Raw genomic sequence first — 21,007 nt, 5'->3', positions numbered from 1 at the left:
AAATACTGCATCTATGGAGGAAAGACTGTCCTGACCATGCCATTACCTAGTACTTAAGACCACTAAAAATCAGGTTTTACTAGTGTTCTCATTAGCAACACCTAAGGTTAACATTAATAAAACCTGACATTTCAACAATTAAATTCCTCTCACTGTCTATAATAGTAAGAGAGAATTAACGGAAACGCCAAAGGAATTTGCAGGCGGAGATGAACTGATATTACATGCTCATATAACTAATGGTTAGAACCACTGCGGAATAAAATTGTCATCACCGGAGCACATAATGTCATCCCTGCGCTCTCCCTTCCCTCCACTGTACAAAACCCTCGAGGAATCAAGGACTGGGACATCCACTGGAAAAGAATTTCAGCAGAGAGTTACGGCTCTTTTTTGACAGATCTGTGGAATCTTTTTTCAGGCAACTCACACAGTCTCGGGGCTGTAAGAAGATGAGAGCTGATGTTAGGGGTAACGCTTGATTTTGTCTTCTCTGAGCTTCGCAATGCCTACAACAGCTACACACAGCCACCTGACTTCACAGGCAGACTCCATCTTCTCCTGGTTGTGTGTCTTTTACGCTTGCTCTTCACAAAGATCAACACTGGTGTTAGATGGTACTGTTCTAGGACTACCAAAAAGTCATGTAATGCCCTTTCTGGTGCATACAGTAATTCCTCTGCACACTGCCACTAAGCACTACATTTAACTGCCACTAAACTGCAGAGCACTCCAAATGCAAGAGCTATAAAACTCAATGCAAGTCACACTGAACTGTGCACTGACATTTTTTTCCCCTGACTCCATATACAAAAGTAACATATTTCTTCACAGAAGCAGCAAAACAGCCAAGACCTCTATGCATCCCAATTTTAGTTCTCATAAGCAGTTGCAGCAAAATCTTCCACTGTTAATCCAGACACAGGTTAGAAGCAAAACAGCTGACGTGTTCATAGATAACAGAAGCTATCACGAGGTCTAGATGACCTAAGCTGAGGATACGTGAGTGACTCCAACTCTTTCCTGGTTAGCAAAGGTTTCAGATATACCCAAAAAAGATCAGCACTTAAAGAGTACAGAGCTGGAGAGCAAGATTTCAGGACTTCGATCCAGTATCAATGCAGAGATAGAAAATGGAGTATAAATGTCTCATTCATTAGTTTAAAAAGTCACACACCCTGTGTACCAACTGCAAAAAAAACAGACTGCAAAAAGACTTCTGATCCCCCAACTGAACCTACAGCTAATCTAAAGAGAGACATTTGCAACCGGCTTTCAATAGTATCTTTATTCTGGTAAGAATTAGTATAATATTGCTTAGTTCCCCACAAACAAGGTACATTTAGCTTCTGCATGGTCATGTATTAAGAAGCAATGCCAGAACAAGGGAATGCCTTGCCTTATTTTCAGACAGTTACCCAATCAGTGCCCGGCACATACACACACATGCATATAGACACAGCAGTCTGCCCTGAGCCAAGCAAATATTGGAAAGACAAACTACCTGTTCTTGCACACACAGTTAATATGGAAACACTTTTCTGGTGCAGCACTTCCTGAACCGAGTCTTGGTTTGGAAGAGTCCCGTATTGACAGAAGACGACTGAAAATAATTACTTTGATGAAGAATTCCAACTCCAGTGAATCTGTGGGTAATTCTCCTTCATACGACTGCAACACCAGTCACATCAGTTAATGAGTAACCAGTCAGCAGGAGATAAATGTTGACTCAAACAAGAAAAAATGTCAACAAATGGCATAATATCTGGCACTAAGGAAATAAAATCTGGCCCTACTTGCTGTAACAGACACTACAGTGCTTCCCCTCTCCCCCCCACCCCGCACAACAGGCGATTTGTTGGGTATCTGGCATTTACATTTCAATGCCTTTTTTCACTCCCAGATGCATCTTTCCTATTTATCTTCCTTATTTTTATTTTCTTTTTGCAAGAAGTGGTGATTTTTCAGAGGAAGAACCATCTTCAAAGCATGAGCCAGTTGTTACCAAAGGTGCATCCAAAGTCCACATCTCAAACACCATCACAGTGCTTTCAGAAAAGCATTTGGCTATAATTAATCACTTTTTTCCTAATCTACAGTTTCCTCAAGTAAGAAACAGTGGCATGCCTGCCACAGGTTATGCGTAGCACAAAGGATGTGCAGCAAGAGGAACCTTCATCCAATATATACACATGAGCTGCTAAAAAGCCTGTTCATTCCAGTTCACTGCTGATCATGCTACAGAATTGATGAGAAAAGGTGCAAAGAGCAGCAAAATGAAGCCATTGACATCCTCTAAATAGTGTAAAGTTACAGTGATGTTAGGAAACCTTGACTGTTGCATAAATGACTGTCAGGAGCCCAACTGGTAAGCTCATGTAAATAGTTTACATACATCTTATATATGTATATATACACACACACATATACACGCACAAACAGAAATTTCTCTGCCTAGTTTTCTTCTTTTGACATCTGTCAGCTATCCCACCCCCCAAAACACTCAGATCACAAATGCCCCTCGCTAAGGAAACAAACTAAAGGACACTGAGTACATCTTCAAATAACTGTGCTCTCAAGGATACGACTTGTAACATGACAATTCCAAATGTAAATCCAAACTGTAGCATAAAAAGGGATGTTATTGGGATCTTAACTTGGGGTTAAAGAGCTTCAACAGTCATATACAACTTCCTATTTTTTTTTTTTTTTTTTTTTTTTTTTAAAACAAAGCATCTCCAGTTGTGTAGTTTTAGCACCTAATTCTTTTGTCATGGAGACATCAAGTATCCTCATCACAATTTTCTTCTTCAAATTAAGCATTTTGGGGCAGACTGAAAACAGCAGCCTTAAAGGAAGACCTGCCAAACACAGCAGAAACTGAACAAGCACTCTGGAGTCATTACAATATTTTAATGAACAAGATATAATTGTGTTCCCAAAAAGAAAAGAATAGATACAGCAAACTCAGCCCTGAGATTCAGTGCAGCTATACACCATTTCCACTCTCACTTCAGAACAACAAATTCTTTGGCCCTATGGAAACAACCCTCCTCCTGGATTATCCTAAAGCACTGCTGAAGCTAAGTTTGGAAGAAAGCAGCAAAAGAAATGCATTGTAAATTGCAAAGACAGCTACGGATGAGAAACTGTTAATGGGCTTGGCTCATGATTGTCAATGAAATGCAAAGATGTGTTCATATATAATGTGACCATACAGCAAGCATAAGCCAAGTCACATCAGAAAAGCTTCCTAACACATTACATTATTTTTCTCACCTCGTTCTATGATAAAGTTGCTACAGGGGAAGACAGAACAAACAGAGTCAGGACCTCTCTGAATTCAAACCCAAATTCCAACAGTGATATTTTAGCACCATTTTATTAATTTCTCAGCTTCAGGATTTGTTATTTGCTGAAATCAAGCTAATACTACACGTACCCACTTCATCAAGGTGTAAAGATCAGCTGAGGCTTGATTAACTCTCCATGAGTTTCTTGGAAAAAACCTGTAAGTGACTGAGTACTGTAAGATCTAAGCCATGTTTCTACAGCCCTGACCCATGCACAACTCCTTTCTGTCCTCTTGGGATTATGTCTCATGAAACAAAGTCAGAAATTAGCACCCGAAACGGAAAAGTTATGTACCTTCAGGAGGGATTTCAGAATTTTGCGTATTTACTTATATGCAAATCCCTATTTCCCAAGACAAAGTAACAAAGTTGTTTCAAACTAAGTCATTGAAGGAAAAGAAGCCTTTCCCAAGTAACAAGGGATGCAGTTATCCCAAGATGCAGAACTATACTGTTCACAGATCTTTGCCACCTCCAAGTCTGGCTTTCTTCCACGCTGTGATATTTGATCTTGCAAAGCCACAGTCCTGAGCTACATCATGAAAGTTGTTCTCCAACTCTCTGAAGAACTCCAATTCCAATGAAACAGAAGAATCCTAGAATCAAAAATGGTGAGTTTCTCCTGATAACTGTAAACCAGTTATACAGTTTACCGTATTACTGAGATTTACTGCATTACTGAGATTAAGTTCTTTCCTTTATCAGATCACTGGATTCGCTCCAAGAGAGCTCAAAAGCAAAGGCCAAGAATCTCAGGCAGAACTTGGGTGTAGCTAACAGGAGTTAAACCAGTCAGCAGGAACCAAGATCCTAAAACCTGATTTTTATTGGAGTTTGCACTAGCCCTCTGCACTGTGGTACAGTCTGACAATCTGAACTGTAAATGGAGTGCTAGCTACTGTCCCTCCTGAGTTAAACTGTTTAACCACAGGCTTATAAACTAGGTTGAAATGATGTAATGCTAAAAATGAGTGCAAAAACATAGAACCTTTGTTCAAAACGTCTCATTTTGCTACTTCTTTAAAGAAGAGTTAAAAAAAATAATCCTAATTTTGTCCATTGCATACAACTTTGAGAAACTTTGACTTCTGCTTTCTGTGTATCAGATCTGACCTCTCCAAGCTTAATTAGATACACATTCCTCAAGGAACTATGTTATCCTTTCAGGATTCCAGGCCTATTTATATTGGTATAATCCCTATGAGAAAACATGCTTCATTTGCGAAGTCCAGCAAATCTTGCAACATTACCAGACAGGGAGGGCCCAAGCAAGCAAAGGCAATAGAGTCCCACAGACGTCTTCCTCTCCCAAAGACACAAACTACCAGCAGGGATTGCAGATCTCCTGTACCTATATAGAAAGGATCAGAGATAGCCAGAAAACAGATGGGACCAGTAAAGAGGTTCTTCCCCAAATCAGCCAAAACACGACAGGACATGGAAGGAACAAACAAAAACGTCCAACTCTCCTAACACATTCTAAGATCTTCCAGTGGAAAGTTCCCATCTGTCACGAAAATGTAACTTATCCATATTTTGGTGCTGAACAAAGAAAAGCAGAAATCGTTCCATTTCCTTCCTTCTCTCAGATCTTATCCTCTTTTCCCCTTAACAACAGCTAGATTTATTTTTAAAAGAAAAACAGCAAGAAAACAAATAAATTGTATGTGTCCCAGCTGGGTCTTGCACAACACAGCCAGCTCTCTGAAACGGTCTGTCTAAATGAGAGTGCTTATCTGAAAACACCAGCACACTTGAAAATGCTTTCTCATTTTTGGAAAGCCCCAACAAATTAACTGCCAACTACAAAACGCTCCAGCACAGCACTGCTGCTGCTTAAACAATGCAAGGTTTATGCCCATAAAAAGCAATTTCAAGTCCTCATGTCCCTCAATAGCTTACAGTTCTGGTTGAATCTGAAGGTTTATTCATCGTGCCATTCATTACAGTGATATTATACCTAACATAGGGCATTTTACAGGCAGGAGGATCTCCAAAATCTCTTTTCCTCAACCTTATACAGAAGAGGGAAGGATCTTTCCTTCTTGCTCCAAAAATACACACAAGAAATTGCCATATGCCAGTGCATCATATGTTTCTCTCATAAAAATCTGTCCCACTGGATATTCACAAACCACCTGTCTTCATGCCCACCCACTGCAAGAGCCAGAGTCCAGCCTTAGAACCTCAACAAGGCTGCCCCAAGTAAGTGCAAGGTTTATTCACAAACCAGTCCAAGAAGTACCCAAGTGACAAAGTCAATAGAGCCTTCTGAGAGCTAATACAGCTTGTGCTTTAACTCTCCAAACTGAAAATACCATTAGTCTCTCTATATATAGAAATAGGTAGATAGGAAGTTCATAGAATCACAGAATGGTTTGGGTTGGAAACGACCTTAAGATCATCTAGTTTCAACCCCCTGCCACGGGCAAGGATGCCTCACACTAGGCCATGTCGCCCAAGGCTCTGTCCAGCCTGGCCCTGAACACTGCTGGGGATGGAACATTTACCACTTCTCTGGGCACCCAGTGCCAGCGCCTCAGCACCCTCACAGGGAAGAACTTCTGCCTTAGATCTAACCTGAACTTGCCCTGTTTCAGTTTGAACCCATCACCCCTTGTCCTATCGCTACAGTCCCTGATGAAGAGTCCCTCTCCAGCATCCTCGTAGTCCCCTTCAGACACTGGAAGCTGCTCTGAGGTCTCCACGCAGCTTCTGTTCTTCAGGCTGAACAGCCCCAGCCTGTCTTCAGAATCCAAGTTGATCATGAAACCCAGGACCAAAACCAACACTCGTGATTAATTTTTATTGCTGTGATTACTGTCACTCTCCCTTGTACAGCTGCTAGTCATGGTTTTTACAGTATTTCATATTTACAGTATTTAATTTTTTATTTCTATGAATTCCTCTGTAATCATGTTCCTATTTCCTAGACTATTAAAGAGACTAAGAAAGAAAAAGATTAAGGTATCACAAGGGACTATGGGTTTGGGGGCAGTGGGGAGCCTTCTTTTAATCCTCTTCAACCAGTAACAGCTTAAACTAAAGAAAAAGGAAGAGCAGGGTCAAGGGAAGAATTACATTTTCTCAGACACAAATGCCTAGAAAAAAAGAATAGAAAAAATATGGCCTTGGAGAAAAGCAGCAGGACAAAGCATCACATCAGAGTTTATACTTTCTGTGATTAAAACTATTTTGGTGGCTTTATAAATTGTAAAATGCTAAAAGCATATTGTCAAACTGTTATTTCTCTACAAATAAATGACCAGAATTTGAAAGGAATAAATTGTTTGGTCTAGCTTTACCACATCCAAGTAGCACACTACAGCTCAGGAAATGAGTCTAAACAAGGATTTTCAACCATTAATACAAAATTCTGAAGCTTTGATTAAATCTGCCCTCCACTGAGATGTCTAAGCTTCCTGAAAGGTAAAGGAGAACATGTGCTGAATCAAATCCATACATAAAGTCATCTTACTGTAACTGGAAAAAGGTAGAGCCATCTGCCTAGGACACTGGTTTCTTTGAAGCATCATTTCAGACTAGCAAAGAATCAAACTGTATTATGTGAAGAAAATGTCTTTTTGGCTTAAGGATAGCAAAAATACCTTGCAGGTTGAATTAAGGATACATGCAATGTTTGCTAGGCAAAGGCATAAAGCTGGATCACACCTGACTCAGCAGAAGACTTCAGCAAACACTTAAGCTGATTGATTGTAAGAAAATTTAAGCATCTGATTACAAACATCATAAAATCAGTCTGTTCCAAGAGGGAGAATTAGCACACAAGAAACAAGTCAAGAAAATATGGTCAAGACATTCCCTCTCCTACTTCCAGTCTTCCCACAGGACAGGAGGTAGAGACTGGTTTTCAAATTCCCAGACTACAAAGAACGAAGTTTGGCTGGAGACATGAGATGATGCCTTTCAATGCCCCAGCTCTACACCACATCCTAACTGACAGAGGAAAAGTAAAAGATGGAAAAAACAGGATCCCAGGACAAGAAGCTAAGCGAAAGCCTTGTGGTGGGACAAACAAGTATTCCTACATCATACGCAGAGACATGCCCTGAGACAAAACTACAAAACAGGGGACACAAGTTCCCAGAGCACAATCCAGAACAAAGCCCTGGGGCGTTGGATGTGCTCAGCTTCAGAAACCTCAGGGAACACTAAATAGATACGTACATCTGAACAAATAGCCATACAGAAACATTGCCAAGTTAAACACACACAGACTGAGGCAATACAAGATAGCAATTACCTGCATCTACTGGGATTTGTACAGCAAAACAAAGTTCTTTCAGAATTCATTCTTATGATGTTTTTCAGAGTGAAAACAAAAATGTTGCCTTTTGGAGAGAGTCTTAAAATACAGTACATACAGGAATAGCAAACACTTCCTTCTGGAATGGTTTTCTGCCCCCATCACTTCAAAGGAAAAAAGCACAGATAACTAAAGCACAAAATAAAATACAGTCAGTTGAGCTGGTATTACATGCTGGTATAAAATAACTATTTGAAAGGTTTGCCTTAGTTCCAAATAAACCTGCTGCAAAACCAATTATATTACAATAGCTTAATCTATGCAAGGTCAATGACAAGTTTGAGGACCTCCCAAGATGCATCACTATGGTTCAGCAAGCTAACAACATTCTAGTACCGTTCAAGCAGGGCAGTAGTTTTAGGCTCTCTTTTGTATCAACATGAAGCAAGGTATGGTTCATCAGGCCTCCTTGATGACCACACATATGGGTCAGCAGGACACTACCTCACTATGGATGAGTATGTACAGCCAGAGTACTAGAAAAGTCATACGAGAGATACAACCATGTGTCTTTCTATTAACATGTAGCAAGTTTGAGGCTAGAGCAACACGGCTGTCCTAGCTCAGCACTGCCAATGCACACCACAAGTATCCTGTTTTGGGCTGGGATAGAGTTAATTTTCTCCCTCATAGCTGGTGCAGTGCTGTGTTTGGGCTTCAGTCTGAGAACAATGCTGATAACACACCAATGGTTCAGTGGTTGCTCAGTAGCACCTGAAAAGTCCTGATCAAGGACTTTTTAGTCTCATGGTCTGTCAGTGAGGAGGGACACAGGAAGCTGGGAGGAAGCAGAGACAGGACCCCTGACCCAAACTGGCCGAAGGGGTATTCCATACCACAGCACGTCAGGCCCAGTACAGAAACTGGGGGGGGTTGGCTGGAAGGGACTGATCACTGCTCGGGTTAGGCTGGGCATCGGTCAGTGGGTGGTGAGCAATTATATTGTGCATCATTGCTGTTTGTTGGTTGGTTTGGGGGTTTTTTTGTAGTTCTCTCTCTCTCCTTGTTATTTCCCTTTTGATTAGTAAGAGTAATATATTGTACTTTAATTATTAAGCTGTTCTTACCTCAACCCATGGGGTTTACTTTTTTCTCCCGATCTTCCTCCCCATTCCACTGGCAAGGGGAAGGGGAGGAGCAGGCGGCTGCATGGTACTTGGTTGCCAGCTGAGGTTACATCACAACAGGCAAACCAGCTGCCCTGGGAGACTGCACTGATAGCAAATGCTCCTTCAGACCCCAGTGCACACCAAGACCTCTGACGTTGCATTGGCGTGGCTGCAGCAGACAGCTTCACAAATAAGTTATGAGAGTTCACCCAGGCGACAGGAGTTAAGGGACATCTTCAGAGCAGGCTGATAAACCAGCCCCTTTATGGCTCTGTCTCCCAGGACATGATTAGATCACTTTAGTCTGAGTAATCTCACTTCTTTTCATCTGAAGAAAACACTTGCCTGGGAGACTTCTTCACATGTTCATTGCTTTCTGCATGAAATACTGCTTCCTGGCATCTGGTCTAAATTTGTGGAGCCTTAATTTCCACTGATTCATCCCTGTAGCCACACACCCGCCCTCCCCTTCAGGACTAAACTACAAACAGTAACCTGATAGAGGTGGATATCTCTCTAAAGGTTTTATATCCAGACATCCACTATATTCACTTTTTTGTTTGGTTTTCTTTCCACAGACAATTCCAAGACAGTGGAGTTTGGGCTTTCAGTACCTTTTTGTTGTTGTTGTTGGGGTTTTGGGTAACTTTCTTTTACAGCTCACCCAGTTTCCCTGCTGGTATCTATCCACACCATCTAGTAGATTTACACTACGTAATTTCAAATGTTATAATCTTTCTGCAACTGATATAATGGCACCAAATGCAAGTGCCTAAATCAGTGCAAACTAATCTCTGCTTCTTTTCTGAACTTACAAAATCAAAAGATTTTCTTCCAGTGTGTTTTGAAATATCATGACAACTCTTGCCTGCATTTGTTATTTTGCATTCATTGTTATGTCAGGTGCAACTGGAAAACCCTCACAGAACCAATTCAGGGTTCATCCCAGAGGTCAATAGGACATCCTGAAGAATTCCAAAATGTGATTCTTCCTTCATTTGGCCTGTCTGATTTAATTCAGAGTCCACTTTATTTTTTGGGTCTACACAAACTTGATTTTCATGGATAATTTACATACCAATAGCTATTTTGATTTCATTTGCAAGCATAACAGTGGTATTGTCTTGACAAACCCTTGACAACCTGTGTTGTAGTGTTGCCAGCGTAAGGCCTGAGCTGCTTTTTTACCTTGAACACATTTATGACATTATCTACTTTGTTATGGGGCTTTACGGCTAGACTTGCACACAATAATGCTTTTATGAACACCCATGAATCCAGTAGTCTTTTGAGTAATGTTTTACTACGCTGATGCATTATTCTTTTCCAAAATGACTACAGGCTCTGAGAAGTGCAATGTTCTTCATCCTCATTCACACCCCTTCCATGTGACTATCAGCTGACTTAGTGCTTACACAGTTTGTCTGTGTTTAACTAATGCAAAAATAGTTACACCCCATAAACTGTGGGCAGGGTAGTTCTACAGACAATGCAGGGGGCAATGCTTGTCTTGGAGGTAAAATATGTTCCAATGAGAAGAGATACTTGCAGGTCAGCTGGAGTCCATTAATCTCTTTCCACACACATGGATCTGAATCAGTGCATACGATTACAGCTACAGGTATCCTCAAGGTTGCCTGCAACATCCTTAGATAATCTTTAGTATATTCTCAGTCCAGCTTAAAAACCACCAGAACCATTCCTGCCTCTAACTGATAACCAAATCAAAATATAGATGCCATCCTAGGCAATAAAAGCAAGAATTCAGATCTGAAATGGGATGAATGACACAACAAGATTACATCCAATGTTGCTGTGAGCCTCATGCAAGTAGTCAGAAAATAAAAGACTCATGGAAAAAAATGTGAATTTATGCTATTTTTTGGCTTACTAGTTCTCTAAAAATCAGAAAACATCTTCTTGTAAGAAATAATTGATTATTACATTTGGTGTTGTTCCCATACCTTATTTTTTTTGTCTTCTGTAATACATGCTAGTAATTTCTTTTCAATTATTTAACACTCATAAAATATACCAGTATCTTGATGATAGTTACACTACTATATACTTTTGGCACTCCATATATTAAGTCTTTCAACACTCAAGACCCGAATGCCCAAGAAAATAAATACCAGTTGAAATATAGTTTCCTGTTTTTAACACATGGCACACATATAAAAATACATGTCTCTAAAACAAGTTTCCGGAATTTCTTACCAGTCTCTAGCATCATTTATGTACCTCCACCTCTGGAAACCCTAGATATATGTAGCATCTACCCAAGCAGATCTGCAAGCTACCAATGTTATCAACAAATGAGATGCTTTCCTATGGAAGCTGGTAGAATTCCATACTGCAAGTGCTATTTGGAGAACCAAAGATACTGCGCAAAGACAGATCACTTCTATCATCTGGTCTCATAAGTATTTCTTTCTACCAAACCATTTCCCTTCTACTTCAGGGGAAGTTCAGGTTAGATATAAAGAAGTTCTTCCCTATGAGGGTGGTGAGGCGCTGGCACAGGGTGCCCAGAGAAGCTGTCGCTGCCCCATCCCTGGCAGTGTTCAAGGTCAGGTTGGACACAGGGGCTTGGAGCAACCTGCTCTAGTGTGAGGTGTCCCTGCCCGTGGCAGGGGTTGGAACTGGATGATCTTAAGGTCCTTTCCAACCCAAACCATTCTATGATTCTAGACCACCATTACTATAGTACTATTACTAATCATTATTGAATGTATACAGTTGATGAAACCCTTCAGAAGGTAATAACTTACTTGCAAACTTAATTACCACTGTATGCACTTTGTACATGTAAAAAACAAAATCTGTATTTATGAAGCATACCACAACACAGGGATTTTCAAAAGCACAAGTACCATTTTCACTCCAAACGGGAGATGGTCAGCCAAATGACACTTGTATTTACGAGAATTTCCCCAAGTAGCCTGACAAATCCCCAAGTCATTTATTAAGTAGAGAGTCTCTTGGATTTAGTTGTATTTTTTGGCAGCACTGGAACAAACAAATCCTTGCACAAGGCCAAACATCAAGTCAACCACACAGATAGTAGGACTAAATCTGTGGTCTCCAGAAGCTCAGTGCTCTAACAACAAAAATGCTATTTTCACAGATAGCAAGTACTAATCAAAAGTTTTAGTTAAAAGCAGAGAATGTTGCCCTTGAGTTAAAAGCAGGGACTATTATCCTAGGAGGGTAGTTCTGGTAATATAAAGCCTTCCAAGACTGCTAGATTTAGGCTGCAACATTCTGTAAATGACTTTGATTCACACAAATCTAGGGATGGGGAAATTTTCAGTCATCTGAGACCATGGAAATACTGATCTCACCTTGTGTGAAAGGGGCTCAGATATTCTAAAAACTAACAAAAATCCGGTCACAAAACTGAACTGGGTGGAAACTGCCTAGAGCAGACACTGAAAATAAGTTAATAATATGCTTACACTTTTCATAATCCAGTGCCAAAAGTTTGCCTTTAAATGTCTGTAACTGTAAAAATTATATATATACTAGGTGTATGTATATATGTACACACACACACTCTCACGCACACATAGCTGTACACATATATAGAGGTGTGTGTATACTATATACACCTTATTCACTCGTACCTTTTTTTCTTTTCTGGTAGAACTGTGTGGTTTGTATTTCACCCACTTAAATTGCTGGTTTCAACTTGAAACAGGTCCTCCTGTGGGAGGAATGAGAAACTCAACCACTGGTGCAGATGTTTTGACTAGATAGGGACCTGGGTTTTATTAATGGCAAGAACAATACCCTGACAGCTCGGCATCTGATTTAATAACCATCCTCTTCTTAATTAGTTGATACAGCTTTTGTAGTCTCAACCTCAAATGCATGTGGATCAACAGCAAGGAAGGAAGCAAATAAACATGCTTACCTTTTCTTCACATTTCCTGTGGCAGGCATACTTGCAAACTAAAACAAAAGCAAATAAAATATATGAGTACATAGAGTGGGTGGAATCTCCTCTCCATTTCTTTAGATCAGCTTTCTACTGGAGGCTGGCTAAACTCAAGTCTCTCTATATAAAGTATTTACATACTTCAAAACAAATGAAAAAAAAACCCTAGAAAGAAACGCATTTAGTTTTTACTCATTCCTGAAAGATGCTTTAATTACAGCAATGTTATCAGATTTGTGCATAACATCAGATTATGATAATATACGTCTGGTTAAATGTCATGGGCTGATTATATGACACCTACCTTTACAGCTTCACATGCACAAGAAGAGTTACCATCTAAATAACACAGATAGTAAAGTCAAACTATTCAAAATGTGACCTGTGAATCTTAGCCATATCAGCAGTTCCAGAGACCTAAGAAAAGCAGGGTGACTTCAAACTCACAAGTGACCATGACTGTTCGCGCTGGAATTTCTGCTTGTGAAACACATCTTACACAGTGTTGCAAACATTACTTCCAAGAGGTAAGCACCTGATTTCTGTTAAATTCCTGCTGACCTAAGAGCAGGAAAGCATGAACCACAGCAGCAAGTTTCTATTCAGGAAACAGCACCTAATTGAAAAAGCAGCGAGATGAGCAGCGATGTAACTATGATGCAACAGCGTATTAGCTAGGATCCGAGACAGGCTGGGTTTAATAGATTTTCCATTTACATGCACTTCCTTCTTTACTCTGAAATTTGCTTTCTTTCCATGCAAAGTCTATCCTTTGAGCTAAATTGTGTTATAAATTCAGGAATAATTTACTTATTCAAGCTCCAAGATCAGTAAGCAATAGAGAATATGCTGGGTTTGGCTGGAATGGAGTTAATTTTCTTCATTATTGCTAGTATGGGGCAATGTTTTACATTTGTGCTGGAGACAGTGTTGATAACACAGGGATGTTTTAGTTATTGCTGAGCAGTGCTTACACAAAGTCAAGGCCTTTTCTGCTTCACCATCACCCCACCAGTGAGTGGGCTGAGGGTGCACAAAGAGTTGGGAGGGGACATAGCCAGGACTAAATGACCAAAGGGATATTCCATACCATATAGTGGCATGCTCAGCATATAGAGCTGGGGGAAGGAGAAAGAACATGGGGGTGTTTGAAGTGATGGCATTTTATCTATCCTTTGTTACTGGCTCATGCAAAACCAAATCACCAATGTCAACAACAATATACAAAAATCTTTATTAGAGACATAGATAACATATTAAATGCAGCCATTGAGTATTTTCAGTTTCCATGTACATGGAAAGTCAGTCTGCTGCTCTTGTGTAACACAACAGTGCTGTCTTTGCTGGAAAGAAACCACTGATGTGAGATGCAAGTTCAGCCTGGATAGCAACAAAACTGTGTCCTGCAGCAGCATCCCACTAGAACTCATAAGCAACACAGAAATATGGCCTACAAACTGCACACTTGAAGGGAGAAGACTTCACAAACAAAACATTGCTGTATTTATGAGATTCAAAAGGAACAGACTAAAGCCTCCATAGGTAACTAGCCAAATATATGTCAGGCAAAGCTCTCTGAATGAAATAAACAATTTTTTTGGTATTTATATTTATAACATTCTAAGGATTGAGATCTGATACATTCATAAAGACAGCCTCACTCCTCCTCAGCATCCAGAAGTACCCTATTCACATCTAAATCCAGCACTTTCATGGATTAGACTGAGTTAAGGCATTACCTTCTCTCTCTCACTGTATAATAAAGCTGATTATGATAGTAAAACTGTGCAGAAATAAGCACTTTGAAATGAGATCACTGACTGTCCAGATGCTGGGAGCCAACAAAGCATTCCTTTGTACTCAGAAGCAGAAAGGAGATTCTCTCCCTTCCCTTTTGGGTGAACAAACTGCTCATTGCATATGTTGCTCCTAAACAGCACACCAGCTACATCCAACCAGAGGGACAGATCCCCATAATAACAGATCCAAACACAAATTCTCTTTTCTTGACAGGTCTGAATTTTACTAGTAGACCAAAATCTCAATTCAGAACAACGAAACTTAAATGACTGAACCCATTTTGACTGTTCTTGGCATTTACCAGATGCTGAAGTGTTCAAAGCATTTTGTGTAATCTACATCTGTCCCACTGAGGTACAGCAGATGTCACAAGTTTGCATTTGCTGGCAAGGTAATCTTTTTAGGTATATAAAGACCTATGTAAATATGTGTGTATAAACATTTACAAATATATATACACATGGTCCTTTCCAACCCTAACTATTCTGTAATTTTGTGTGTGAACATATGTACACATAGACATACACTCCAAAACCCACAGAAGTCTTGTTTGTAGTAAACATTCAACCACCTGCTAAAACAAACTGGAAAAAAAAAAAAGGCAAAAGAAGGCGGCTGTTAGCACAGAAACATTGCTCAGGAATTAACACCTGAATGGAAGAAAGTACAACTTGGATCCCCAACCTGTAGCCAGTTATCAATATCTAGATGATAACTCCTACCCACAATTCTATTGCTAGTGTGGTCAAGTCATGAGAATAAACTTCAAGGTTGGTTTTAAAGTACAGAGAGAGTTAAGTCAAGAGTACTTTCCAACTAATTTGCCCTCTATTTCCCACACCCATAATCCATTCTCCAGAAGGGAGGGAAAAAAAAAAATCTCTATGTATACACACATGGGGGGGGGGAGGCAGGGAATTAGCAGCAGCATTTGAAAGAAAGGGAGGTATCCAAAACCCACCACGAATTGGGAATGAGGAAGCATGCAGGCACATAGAGAAAGAGTGAATGGAATAAGGGCCATGCTGCAGCAACTACAGCTCTCCAAGTATCTGAGCACAGAGGAGTTAGAGAAGCACCACTGCCTTGCCAGGCACATCCTTTACCAATGCAATTCATATGGTTTTCTTCACCACAGCCACTAACACTATGAACAGTGAGAGATCCCTTCATCAACACCAGCAAATTAACCATTCACTCACAGAGAAAAATCCATTTATTTCCTATTTCATTACTTTGAATTCGTCTTGCCACAGCTAACGCTACTGCTTGGATGGTCACAGCCCCTCAGTCCAAGGCTGGTTTTGTCTCTGTCTAACCACTCGCAGCACTTGCACGGAGATGGATTACCTCAATCATTCGATTGCCAGAAACTGAATCACTTTTCAACATGCCAGCTCTTTCTATGGAAAGCCTTGAGTAGGAGAGAGATCAGAAAGTTTCTAGTGCCAAAAAAGCAGTATTCTACTACAATTGTGCAGCCTGTGCCTTTTCAGCGCAACAAACATGTAATGAAAAAAACATAGAAACAACCGAACATACAGCACATCAATTACAAAGGAAAATACACGCAACTTACAGTTAAAAGATCTCAACAAGCAGCTTCTACCAAATGCTGGCATTCTTCAGGCAAAGCTTACAAGGGAAATAGCACTCAGCTCTTTTCAGGACTACAGCCCAAGTGGATTTGAATTTAAAAATGCGCCTGAAACAGTCTAGAGGACTTAATCAATGTCACACTCAGCAAGGCTACTTCAGTTCTTCAAGTGAACAGCTGAATGTCTGCATCCCACACATCAGCTCTCGTCAAATACCAGACTTTCCAAATTTGTGTTTAAGGATTCTGGCATCACTTCCAAGAACAACTGTCCCAAGCTAGCTGGTAATGAAATGGAGCCCAAGCCATATTTAGTCAATTTACTACACATCAAAACAGTTCCTAAACAATAGCTCTGAGAATCCAGTTTGTTAAAAGTGGGAGAAAGATGGGAGGAGGGAAAATAAAAAGATTTCTTTGTATAAATAGGCAGGGGTATTAACTCCTGCAAGTTAACGATACTGCTGCCCGGGTACAGACAGAAGGATAAGCCCAGCAAATCATATTTTTCAGACTTAAGCTCCACTAAGTTTTTATGAAAGGGAAGTTCTACTTTTTACATTCATGCCCTTTGAAAACCAGTAGCAATGTATTTACAAAGTAAAGAGACTACTTCTGTAAACCAACCACAGAATGATTTCTGGTTTACCAGAAACCTTAAAAAGGTTACGTTCTCCTCTGTGTGGTAAGAGCTACTCACCTTGTCACATTTTAGCATTGAATGGATGTATGGTATAGCAATATATTCCAGACAAACATTGTGCAGTGAATATTAAAACATGACTAGTTCATAAGGCCAACCTCATACTTAACTATGACTTTTATCGAGTGATTCTCCATGGTGGGATGTTGTGTATTTGTTTTAAACAACTCTGTGTAAGGCAAGGGTACAAACAAGATAATTCAGAAATCCTCCTGGGGCAGAAACTGCATAAAATACAGAATCTAAGGCATGTAACTCAGTTTAATAGCTCACTAATCGCTAAGGAAGATCACTTGCCCCAAAAGCATATATTACACAGCTCTTGGTGTTAATTTTTAACTTCTTATGATAAATTATAATACCAAATTGTAATTTATACAACACAGGCCTAACTGCTTGAAAGATCATTTCTGTCCCTCAGCATCTCCAACTCAGCTTCCCTGAAACAGACACATACTATTCCAGCTATTTTTTTGACAGTAATGGCAGAGTCCTTGATGATCCACAACAAAAACTAATCTAAACCAAGCATATAAAGATTTGCATAATCAGGATTGGGGGTGGGGGGTGTAATCAAATTAATTTTGTGTAATCAAACTTCATTTTTGTGGTTCCCAATTCCAGTCTTTCCTTGGAAGGTGGGTGTCAGAGAGTCAGAGGAGCAGTAAAGCCCAGCCGTTTTAGTAGCAAGGCTGGTGATACCACTATGAGTAACATCTCCTTCCTACAGGGAAAGTTTTGCACAAAACCCCAGCTCTGTCACTGGCTCTGAAGAAAAGATGTTTTGGCATATCAAGGCCATCACAACAGGGTCTTCTGCAGACAGAGCTTGGTACACAAAGACATGCATGACCAAAATGTCCCAATTGGGGAGAACTCTGCAGCTTGCTGGCTGTTTGTATTTTGACTAGGGTTTAATAACACTGTGATCAGATTACTTGAGAAAACTCTCACCAACACACACACGCTTCCCAGCTGATATGGTCCTACCAGCTCTGCAACAACTCAAGAGAAAGTTCCAAAAATAAAAGCAGGATGAAAAACAAGACACAAGGAAATTATTAACTGCGGCATTAAAAATAAGATGGCACGCAGTTCTGCGCAGGGCAGAGACACACACATACCTTTGGGTGGGGGAAGAGGCCTCCAGCTGGAAATATCAGGCTTTAGCTGCAAAAGTAAACGCTTCTATTTTTAAGGAGTTATCAGAGTCCCATGCCAAAGATGTCGCAATCTAACAGCCACACTGCAGCCACATCTGCTGCTGCACTTCCTGTGCTCAGACATTTTCCTAGATTTTCTTTTGTTCTTTTTCCCCTATTCCGCCAACCATTGTCTCTCCATCTCAATATTGCTCCCAGCACTTCACGACAGGGACTGCAGACATTGTTTTTGAAGATGAAGGCTAAAAGGCAGTTATGGGAAATGTGTGCAAAGCTTCAGCGTTTTTCACTTGGGGTGGCTGTAAAGAGTGCTGTGGATGAGCTTTCCCGCACATGAAATATTCCACTTGCTGCTGCTGACAACAGCAGTGCTAAATCTTTATTAAGAGGAAAATATTTTGGCCCTACTGCTGCAAAAGTATGTCTATTCTTTTCCTTTACTCCCACCTTCTTCCTGTCTTGTAGGAAGAATCTTGACCACCAAGGGGGGATTTTGTATGGGTTGGGTTTTTTTGACTGGTTGGGTTTTGGGTTTGGGTGGTTTGGGTTTTTTCCCTCCTGTGGGATTCACAGTCTAACTTTACCATTTTAACTGCATCCTGAAAACTCTTGGGTGGGTTATTTGGTTGGTTGGTTTGTGTTTAATTTCCCACAGATGCTGTTCCAAAGGCAGAACGTCAGCACAGTGAAAATGGTTTTTCAGTTTTAAAAGTCAAGTACTCATAGAGCAACTTTTCTTTCCTCCACTTTTTAAGCTACACTTGCAAGTCAGGTAGGAAATGATTAAACCTTAATCCAGTTTGAAACCAAAGGTTATTTTTAGACCTCCTCCCTCCAGCTAAACAGATAACCCCATGTTGCACCATCTCACCTACAAAACTGTTTCAACCAGACTATAGTTTACTGTAGCCAGCAATGCACATGGAACCAAAAAAAGGGCTGGACTGTCTCCAGACTCTTCTCACAGCTGCAGACAGCACAAGAACTGTAAGATCTCAAAAGCTTGCATGCCTGTGATGGATCTTGAAAACATATCCTGCATAAATTATGCTAAGAGCAAGGATCAGAGAAAAGTAAGAGATTGGCTTAAAATGGGTGATTTTCAAAATAAGGAATCTGATGTTATTTATTATGTGGATAAGACTTAATGGTCCTGGATGTTCTGATTCACAGCTGTTCTTAATCTTCTACAGAAAACACGAGTGACAGAGACCTTCACCGGAAGAGAAAACAACACAGGCTATGCAGAGAAGGTCATCGACATCATCCTTCAAGTACTTTAACAGTTGCAGGCATGTTTTCCAAGGGTATTTTTAAAGTATCTTTAATGACAACAGATGGGGACTCTGCATAAAATCAGCCAACAACTTCTGCTCTTACCTATTTAGAGGGTTCAGATCCTGAATGTGCCTAACTGGAGTTATGTTTGTAGCCTGGCTTACTTTCTTGAAGCTTTCTTCATGTACCAGAACAAACTTTTCAGCATTACTAACCACAGATTTCTTCGCCCATCTTGCCTTTATTGAAATTATATCTCCCTGTACAATATTTCTGTCTCTCATGCTAGTTCACCCCCTCAGCCTGGTTTTGAAGCCAAGTAGGAGTGTGAGGTTTTAGCCACTTTGAGGTTCCTTTCCCCACGTGGCATATCAAGTTCATCACACACAAATTATTCACTGGAACAATTCAGATTTTAGGGTTAGAGCAGATAATTCTAACTTCAGTTTACCCTTAGGAATTCTGGGTTCTCTTGAAGTGGGCTAAGTTTACAAAACTGCAGGTACACCAGATCACAGAGCATTCACTGGTTGTCCTGGGAAAAAAAGGGGGGGGAAGGGAGAGGCACACAGGATCACATTTATTTCATGCTTTTGTCTTTTTTTTTCCTTTTTTATTTCTTAGCTGTAATGAACAGAAGCTGCAGCTTTTTAGAAACCTTAGTGGTTTGAACTTTAGCTTTAAAATTAATTTTATAACCACAGATCAAATTCTGGTGTGATGAAGTTGCTCCTTATGAGGTAAATAAATAGGGAACTCCTGTTTTCCCTACAGATAACTTTCTAAAACTTCATCTAATATCTGTGATGCAGCTTGGCCATCATGAACATTAAACATTCCACTAGAGGATTTTGCCTTGTGTATTTTTTAAATTAGTAGGGATTCCTGCCAAAATTCCTCCTTCCCTCTCCCAGTTCCCACTGGGGTAACAACATGCCATCAAAGGATGTCAATTTTACAGCTTCTCTCAGATCCAGAGAGGGCTGTGTTCAGCCAGGATGCTTATGTACCACTTGTGTAATGCCTACTAATTACAGTGGCTTCTTGTGTATCTCTGTGTGCTCCAGTAAGTCTTTTTCACCCTTGCCTTTCATGTCTTTGCTGTTGTTATGCACATAGCTTCCATGTTTCACTATCTGAGCTCTGCACTGAAGTCTGAATGCATAGCTTGTACAGCTGTGTTAATTACGAGTACATTTTACTAATCTAGTAGAAGTTGCTATTTGCTGCGTGCACCTTTTGTCTAGAGAAGAGGGACTGACCTTCCCAGGCTTCTGCTGTCACAAACGGGCTGCAGTCCACTTTTCTCTTTACAGTTACCTCCACCCCAGCCCTGTATATTCTGTGTCACTCATGTCCAGGTCAACATCCACCCATTTCTAAGGGGTTCCTAAAAAGACTTTTCTGCTGCCACTAGATCAGTTCATGCAGTCTCCCTTGGACATCCTCCAGATGCCTTTCACAAACAAGGCTGACAGTCAAATGAGGTTTTATAGCAAGAGCCTGGGTCCCTACCTGACCCAGCCTTGCTTGGGCATTCCATCATCCCTCCCTCCTTGGAGTTCACAGCAGCTATAAACTATTAATCTGCTCTAGGGACCGCCACAGACCATGGTCCTTGATCCTACAGCCTGCATATCCCGGTTCACATGCAGTTGTCTGAGTGTCGATCATCAAATGTTGGTTATAACTGAAAACATACTGTGGTAGCAGAAAGAAATTCCAGGTCTCATTTTC

At 40.4% G+C, this 21,007-nt stretch overlaps 1 protein-coding gene across 5 annotated transcripts in view; it reads right to left on the bottom strand.

Moving 5' to 3' along the window:
* Positions 1–21,007, bottom strand: part of TNS3 (tensin 3) — a 198,625-nt gene that overhangs the window by 107,479 nt on the left and 70,139 nt on the right. For all 5 annotated transcript variants that reach the window (XM_030487554.1, XM_030487525.1, XM_030487545.1 and 2 more), the window contains one exon: positions 12,706–12,743. Coding sequence is in view for 1 of the 5 variants with exons in the window: in XM_030487525.1 (XP_030343385.1) it covers positions 12,706–12,743 (38 nt within the window). In the remaining 4 variants the exon portion in view is untranslated. The remainder of the gene's footprint in view (positions 1–12,705; positions 12,744–21,007) is intronic.

Source organism: Strigops habroptila, chromosome 1 (genome assembly GCF_004027225.2).
Source record: "Strigops habroptila isolate Jane chromosome 1, bStrHab1.2.pri, whole genome shotgun sequence".
Taxonomy (NCBI): Eukaryota; Metazoa; Chordata; class Aves; order Psittaciformes; family Psittacidae; genus Strigops; species Strigops habroptila.
This window is presented reverse-complemented; position numbering and strand designations above follow the sequence as displayed.